Genomic DNA, 8722 nt, shown 5'->3' with positions numbered 1-8722 from the left:
CTGCCACTCCCTCTTCCCTGCAAAGAGCCTGCTTTGGAGTTATTGATTACACTGTGCAATACTGTGGAAGGGGTGTGCAAAGTGCAGCCCCAAGAACCTTTTTCAGCCCGCATCGCATTTTTACGGCCCTCTGCATATTCTAAACAATAAAAGAATAATACGAACAAATACAAAAAAAATTATAATGTATTGAGTTTTTTTTTGGCATTTTTTTTGTTGTTTTCTAATTTCAAGCTTTCATGGTGCAGTTTGCTTGGTCAAGACAAAGCTCAACTGATGCCTACTACTGTTCATTGTTGGCTTTGTTGCTCTTTGTGTGGCTCTTATGATAGAAACTAAACTGTTCATCTGGGCTTCACACCAACATAGCATGTACAATTGGTCTTTGCATGTAATACACATCTACCTAAATAATAGTGCCGACTACTAATCAGGAACAGGTACTGCTGCATGCACTTTCCAGCATCGATCCATCTATGCTGCTTATTTTCATTAGGGTTGCAGAGGTATGCTAGAACCTACCCCAGCTGTCTTGGGGCAAGAGGCGGGGTACACCCTGGACTGGTGGCCAGCCAATCACAGGGCACATATAGACAAACAACCATTCCCACCCACATTCATACCTATGGACAATTTGGAGTAACGTTCCAAACCATGATAAATATATAAGTGCAGGCTCTCTGCAGTTGTGATAATGTACACTCAGTGCTCATAAAACGAGTTGGCAGGAACTCATCTTGCATGGAGAGCAGATTCATCTCACAAATGGACAGCTTGGCTGAAAGCCTTCCCAAAATGCATCTCAGGTTAATGGAATCTATATGTGAATACTCTTGTTACTACTCTGGCTAGGGGCCTAATATAGGAACTGTTGCATATCAATCCAAAGTGCAATTAACTATCTAAACGAAAACAGTTTAGTCGTTCGGTACATGTCTACGCTTCAATACATGACTATCTTCGAATGAGAATTAATACAAATATAGTAAAAAAGTGCATGTGTCACTTCCACATCTTTGAGTAACTTACTACCATGGATGTATTGGGAGGAGGATGAGGGGCACATCCCCTGTAGTTTTTACCAATCAAAAACAATGTTACACAGACCAGTCAAGCACTAGGACCAAACAGAAAATGACTTTTTCCCATCAGACTGGCCCACAAGCCCGTCTCCCCCTTTCTCAGCACCAAAAAAGGTTTTAAACTGATCATGTTTTAACATCACGCAACACAGGCTAACGTTTGAACACAAATTTATTCAAAATGAATAAAGTCATCACTTTGGCAGCCTTACTGTACCGCCCAGTCTAGAAACCTTTGTAATAGGACATATTTGATGGAATATGCACTACACACAATGCGTGTAGAAAATGGTGATCATCTGACATTATCACATCTTTTACATATTGAAAACTGCAAAAATATGTAAAACATACAGACAACCAAAATTGTGAAACAGGTGGCAGTCATTGATGTGTCAACATCTACCCAAATGTCAATTGCAAAGAATTCTATTTACATAAACATTGGCTATTTACAGTTTTCTGTGGGGTTTAAAGGTGTATGGAGAATTTCATTTTTATTGATGTTGACTTTAAATATTGTGAATGTGAACTATTGCAAAGGCAGCACATTTGATCAAAATAACAGAACCTATCCCAAAAAAGCAAACCCAGCAATTATTATTGAGCCCTTCACTACACAGTAAATCTCAGCACTGCATTGATGTTGGCGAAATAGAAACTAATCAAGGCCGCACTGAAATCACTGTGGGGCCAATGGGATGCCCCGGGAATCAGTGACCTGACCTTCCTGCAGGTTCTTGACCAACTGTGCCAGCCAACGCTTGGTGGTGGTGTCGTCCTTCAGCACCTGGGCGAAGGTGCTGTCTTTCAGCTGGTCTGGCAGGCACTGTCGCAGGGCTTCTCTCGCTCTGAACATACAAATACCTGATTATTTTTAAGCTTATTTTCATTGTTTGTTAGATCTACCTTTAGGTTTTATACCACCAATAATGCCAAAGGTGTTGATAACACAGCGATCACAAACTACCAAACGATATTGATCCAAGTTATTTTTCCACGATTTGGCTGATCATCCACACAAGGCCGCCGATATCTGGTATTAAAAATGAAGGTTTTCAAAACCTCTGGCAACCTGGATGCCTTCAGAACTGTGTTGGTTGTAGCTATTTTGCAAGCATTTTTTGCTTGCTTGTATTTACAAGCCCAAATATTGCCTCACTTTAAAGAGCTGAGGCAAAGAAACACTTTGAGGCCGGCCATCTTCGCTCAAATAATTTCACAGCCGAGGCATCCTCTTCTTAGCTGGCTCTGGCGGCGACTTGCTTTGGCACGATTCCAAATCAACATTTTCTTGCATCTTGTTGACTTTGTATTCTAAAACAATGTTTAGAAGTAATTCTCATTATCAGTCCACATGAACGAGTTGTGGATGATAGGATGACGGAGGATGACTGTTTGGATAGAATTTTAGAAACTACTGCCGCCCACACGTTTGGCATGCTTATGACTGTTTCCCAATGCATTTATACGGTTACGAGTGGATGCATTTTTTATTTACTTTATTGTACGAGGTTGTGTGGACACCATTTTTTTCATGAAGACAGGAAAATATGCGGTTTTAAAATACTCTGCTACGTGTCGACAAGGCCTTAGTTGCATGACGTACCTGAGATTATCCGAGAGGCGAAGGTAGCATCGAACAACATGCTTCAGCAGACGTGCCGATGGCTCTTTCGACAACTGCAGTACCATTTTGCCCTGCCACACAGAGGTTGCCAATTAAAATGTGAGCCCCACTTATTGGTGACAACCAATAGACAGTGACAGTGAGACAGTGGGTGAACTTTGGAAGGGGAACTCACAAGGATCATGGCCACATGGGAGAAGCGCTCATATGTCTGACAAATGTAGGCCAGCCCTGTATCATCCAAAAGGATCTTCTGCAATATGAAAGTCGCAACCTGACATATAAAAAAAAAAAAAAAGTTTAGTGATGAAAGCCCAACTACCATATATTAAAATCAGAAAAAACAAATTTCCCCAAAAGACTACAGGGGTATTCAAACTGAAAGGTTCCATTATACTATATAGTATAATGGGTTAGATGGGGTCCTTGATGCCTTTCATTATTTATTCCAACCAACAATACAGACTACTAGTGTGTCACTTTGAGAGGATTGTTAGAAAAACACATCTATCAGTACCGTCTTGGAGAGTTCACTCCCTGATTCCATAATACGGAGACACAATGGGATGATTTCAGTCGTGAGGAGGAAGTTAATCACTTCTTGCTCATCTGTTTTCACCAGCGCACCTGTGGTAATGATGAAAATGCACACCGTCAAAAAGGCTTTTGACAGACTTTGTATTGTATTGCAAAACAGAGAGAAAGAAACTGCAGAACACTCTTTGGGCAAGCACAGAGGTCAGATGTTTCTTGTACAGGTGGTCCTCTGATAACATGCTCCCATAAATGAATACTGGTCTGTAAAACACGAGATTCGCTCGACAAGTAGTTACAACACCAGCCAGCAGAACGCAGTGTGTGTCTCACAAATCCTCGCTAAACAGTTCACTTTTTACACTTCATGCCGTCTCCCAAGAAGCAATGTGCCAAAAGGAAAGCCATCTCCATGGAAGTGAAAATGAACATCATAAAAAGCTCAGAGAGGAGAAACACCCACCAATTTTGGCTGCTCTTTGTCTCAAAAAGTGTCCTGACCATCATTAAGGATTCAGATTATTGGATGCTAATGAATGCTGTTTCAAGTACATATGGGAGGAGAAGAGTTGGTCATCCTGCCAAACACATCCTCTCTCTGTAAGAATAAACCTGCCGAAAAATCTGGACTGTTCAAATCCAGACAAAATGGGAAAAAATGTGTGTTATATCAACTTAAAGAACTGGGTTCGAATCTCCACTTTGGCATGTCTGTGTGGAGTTTGCATGTTCTCCTCGTGCATGCGTGGGTTTTCTCCGGGTACTCCGGTTTCCTCCCACATTCCAAAAACATGATAGGTTAATTGGCCACTCCAAATTGTCCATAGGTATGAATGTGGGTGGGAATGGCTGTTTGTCTATATGTGCCCTGGGATTGGCTGGCTACCAGTCCAGGGTGGACCCCGCCTCTCTCCCAACGTCAGCTGAGATAAGTGGTATAGAAAATGAATGGATGGTAAACTTACCTATGACTCCAAGGCTTGTAAGTCGCAGGTACTCAAATGGGCGTGTTTTGCTCACAGTGTGGAGAAAAGGATAAAGGAAAAGTGGGATGTGAGCTGCAAGAAAGGCCGACCTGTTGGGTGAAAGTAACCATGAAAGCCATTTGAATTCAGGTGAGCACATTTGCTATAAGATGTATGCTGTATTATCACAGCTTGTTAGAGCAGATAGTTGCATTGAGATAGATAGCGATATACGTATATACAGTGCATCCGGAAAGTATTCACAGCGCTTCACTTTTTCTACATTTTGTCATGTTACAGCCTCATTCCAAACTGAATTAAATTAATCTCTTACCTCAAAATTCTACACAAAATCCTCCATTATGACAATGTGAAAAATGTTTTTTTTGACATGTTTTGAATTTATTAAAAATAGAAAACAAAAAAAATCACATTTACATAAGTATTCACAGCCTTTGCCATGAAGCTCAAAATTGAGCTCAGGTGCATCTTTTTTCCACTGATCATTCTTGAGATCTTTCTACAGCTTAATTGGAGTCCACCTGCAGTAAATTCAGTTGATTGGACATGATATGGAAATATAATAACTGTCTATATAAGGTCCCACAGTTGACTGTGCATGTCAGAGCACAAACACCAAGCATGAAGTCAAAAGAACTGTCTGTAGACCTGCGAGACAGGATTGTCTTGAGGCACAAATCTGGGGAAGGTAACAGAAAAATTTCTGCTGCTTTGAAGGTCCCAATGAGCACAGTGGCCTCCATTATTCGTAAATGGAAGACGTTTGGAACCACCAGGACTCTTCCTAGAGCTGGCCGGCCTTCTAAACTGAGCGATCGGGGAAGAAGGGCCTTAGTCAGGGAGGTGACCAAGGCCCCGATGGTCACTCTGTCAGAGCTCCAGCGTTCCTCTGTGGAGAGAGGAGAGCCTTCCAGAAGGACAACCATCTCTGCAGCAATCCACCAAACAGGCCTGTATGGTAGAGTGGCCAGACGAAAGCCATCAGACCAGAGAATTTTGTTTCTCATGGTCTGAGAGTCATTCGGGTGCTTTTTGGCAAATTCCAGACGGGCTGCCATGTTCCTTTTACTAAGGAGTGGCTTTCGTCTGGCCACTCTACCATACAGGCCTGATTGGTGGATTGCTGCAGAGACCATCGGGGCCTTGGTCACCTCCCTGACTAAGGCCCTTCTTCCCCGATCGCTCAGTTTAGAAGGCCGGCCAGCTCTAGGAAGAGTCCTGGTGGTTCCAAACGTCTTCCATTTACAAATAATGGAGGCCACTGTGCTCATTGGGACCTTTCAAAGCAGCAGAAATTTTTCTGTATCCTTCCCCAGATTTGTGCCTCAAGACAATCCTGTCTCGCAGGTCTACAGACAGTTCTTTTGACTTCATGCTTGGTGTTTGTGCTCTGACATGCACAGTCAACTGTGGGACCTTATATAGACAGTTATTATATTTCCAAATCATGTCCAATCAACTGAATTTACTGCAGGTGGACTCCAATTGAGCTGTAGAAAGATCTCAAGGATGATCCGTGGAAAAAAGATGCACCTGAGCTCAATTTTGAGCTTCATGGCAAAGGCTGTGAATACTTATGTAAATGTGATTTTTTTGTTTTCTATTTTTAATAAATTCAAAAAAAATTAAAAAAAAACTTTTTCACATTGTCATAATGGAGTATTTTGTGTAGAATTTTGAGGTAAGAGATTAATTTAATACAATTTGGAATGAGGCTATAACATGACAAAATGTAGAAAAAGTGAAGCGCTGTGAATACTTTCCGGATGCACTGTATATAGACAGTGAGAGAGAGAGAGAGATAGACAGAGAGATTGAGAGATAGACAGAGAGAAAGAGCGAGAGAGATAGAGACAGACAGAGAGATAGATAGATAAAAAGAGAGAGATGGATATAGATAGACAGAGAGATGGGGTCAGCAACCCGCAGCTCCAGAGCTCTTTAGCGCCACCCGAGTGGCTCCCCGGAGCTTTTTGAAAAATGTTTGAAAATGGAAAAAGATGGGGGTGTGAAATAGATTTTTTGTTTTAATATGCTTTCTGTGGAGGACAAACATGACACAAACATTTTTAACGTTTTCCAATGCTGTAAAAATGTGTTATTATAATATAATGTTAAATTTCAACAATTCTGTCAAGGAAGATTTGCATCATAGCCTGCGATACATGTTTCTATCAGCAGGGCGGGATGCCAGGCAGGTGGCTGTTGTAAACAATCTGGCGACTGTGTGATGGGCCATGGATCCCAAAGGGAAAAAGAGAAAAATAACTGAGGAAATCAGAGGATTAAACGTTTCTTGGACCCAATCATTTGCATTCATCTTACATGCCCGATGTTGAGAAGCTGACCAGTCATGTCCGACAAGAAGACAAAAACACAATCCTGTCATAGGCATATATTTAGTAACAAAGTGGCTGTTTTTATAAAGTGATTTCTGATTTTTCTCAGTATATACATTTTCCTTCTCTGCTGAAGTCAGGTCGCCCTTACTACGGCTCTGAGCTGAATAACACCGACAAGTTAACACCACGATAGCTACGTTGGTTAGGTAGATACATTATTCAGCTACCTACCTACCTGACACGTTAACACAAGGATAGCTACGTTGGTTGGGCAGATACTTTATTCATCTATCTACCTACCTGACAAGTTAACACCAGGACAGCTACGTTGGTTAGGTAGATACTTTATTCATCTATCTACCTACCTACCTACCTGACAAGTTAACACCAGGACAGCTATGTTGGTTAGGTAGATACTTTATTCATCTACCTACCTACCTGACAAGTTAACACCAGGATAGCTAGGTTGGTTAGGTAGATACTTTATTCATCTATCTACCTACCTACCTACCTGACAAGTTAACACCAGGACAGCTATGTTGGTTAGGTAGATACTTTATTCATCTACCTACCTACCTACCTGACAAGTTACCACCAGGATAGCTACGTTCGCATTATATAATTTACCTTTTCAAAAGGCTGCTGTTTTATTTTTATATATGCAGGCTGCGTCCTTAAAATAGAGATATATAGATGAATTTCATCAAAGCAAAGAAGCATAATTTATTAATGTTGTAATGAAGTTGAGGCGGCATCGTACAACAGACGTGGTGCGTCATTCCCTACAGCGTGTGCTGCAGGGAAAATAAACATTTAACCATGAAGGCTCATTATGGATTTGTAGCCAACTTAATCATTTTGATAGTAGGCTACTATAGCTAATATAGATACATACAGCATGTGTGGCCTTCATTATAAGGCTTATATAAGGCTTTTAATTTTTTGCGGCTCCAGACATTTTTTATGGTCCAATATGGCTCTTTCAACATTTTGGGTTGCCAACCCCTGTACTAGACAGTTTATTGTGTATAAAGATGAGGTAAAGAAAATAAAACCACACATACAATTTGAAGACCTCTGTGTTTTTAGTACAAAGTGCTAATGTTTTTCTTTTTTTTCCCCCGAGCAGTCATGGTCTCATTTACCTTGTTTCTGGATGTGATGCAACACACTGCAGAAGTGCCAAGGCATTGCACACTCTATTGGACTGGTGAGCTGTAAGCGTTGGTGGGTTTATAGAGGGATAGATGTTCACTATTTCCTAAAACAAGACAAGCAACAACTATTAGGACAATAAAAAAAACACACATACGTGTAAACCTTCTTGCCAAAAGGACAATAGAACCTGGACGGTACCTTCCCAAGTGTGTGAGTTCTTGAGTAAAATGGCAGAGTTTGTTTGTGATGCAGCTTGTTAAGTTAAAATTAAAACAAAAAATATTTGAGGGGATTTTTTTTTCATACCTGCAACAGGGCAGCAATGGTGCCACACGAGTGCCAGAGCATGGGTGCCAGGTCGGGCACAGATTCACGTTTTTTGCTGAGCTCAAGCAAGGCATTCTCTCTGGTCTCAGGACTGGACAACTCATTGATCCATTGGTAAATCTTCTCTCGGTCTACCTGAGCCAAGGCTGTGACGTTTGTTACAGCCTTCGAAAATAACAATAACAACACATTTACAACATAATGCTAACATGCAGCAGCGCGTGCCTGGACAACATTACATTATAATACATAACAGTATAATGATTGCGCACAGTACGAAGTGCAAGTATTCGATAAGTACTTACCGCTCCCGTAGCCAGCATTCTAAGAAGCCTTTCTGGCGTCACGAATTCAGCTAGTTCCAATTGCGCGGCTAAACCAAAGTTGACGAAGCTATCATGCGATATGGACGGCTAACGTTAGCCGCAGCTAGCTGCTAATGTCTTTACAACAGGACCGAATGTTGTAGCTACATTACAAACTGCGGGCCGTAGCTAGTTTGAGAGATTTAAACACCACGTATGCTCCCGATTGAATGTGTCACAAACACACAAAAAATCCGAAAAGTAACGTTGTCGATGCAATACTCGGTTCGCGTTTTAATATTGTGAGGCAAGGCGTCGAACACCTAAAATGTCGCGAGATGGCACACTGAGTCTGTTT

The 8722-nt window shown here is 41.3% G+C and overlaps 1 protein-coding gene across 1 annotated transcript; it reads right to left on the bottom strand.

Annotated features, from left to right (window-relative positions):
- Positions 1 to 1330: 1330 nt before the first annotated feature.
- On the bottom strand, positions 1331 to 8718 carry cnot9 (CCR4-NOT transcription complex subunit 9). The gene is made up of 8 exons (XM_058082730.2): positions 8365 to 8718; positions 8039 to 8224; positions 7720 to 7835; positions 4212 to 4321; positions 3230 to 3339; positions 2888 to 2986; positions 2692 to 2783; positions 1331 to 1933 (listed from the first exon to the last, which is right to left on the bottom strand). Exons 1-8 carry the CDS (start codon positions 8380 to 8382, stop codon positions 1765 to 1767), a joined length of 900 nt encoding a protein of 299 aa, XP_057938713.1. The 5' UTR covers positions 8383 to 8718; the 3' UTR covers positions 1331 to 1764.
- Between the last annotated feature and the right edge of the window lie 4 nt (positions 8719 to 8722).

This window comes from Doryrhamphus excisus, linkage group LG12 (assembly GCF_037039965.1).
Source record: "Doryrhamphus excisus strain RoL-2023G ecotype Guam linkage group LG12, RoL_Dexc_Guam_v1.1, whole genome shotgun sequence".
In the NCBI taxonomy this organism is placed as follows: domain Eukaryota; kingdom Metazoa; phylum Chordata; class Actinopteri; order Syngnathiformes; family Syngnathidae; genus Doryrhamphus; species Doryrhamphus excisus.
This window is presented reverse-complemented; position numbering and strand designations above follow the sequence as displayed.

Excerpts from the sequence above, each read along its gene's own strand:
- cnot9 (XM_058082730.2), bottom strand. Across the intron at positions 7,836-8,038 it reads CCATTGCTGCCCTGTTGCAG|GAAATAGTGAACATCTATCC; the intron begins GTATGAAAAAAA and ends GTCTTGTTTTAG. Across the intron at positions 3,340-4,211 it reads TACAAGCCTTGGAGTCATAG|GTGCGCTGGTGAAAACAGAT; the intron begins GTAAGTTTACCA and ends TCATTACCACAG.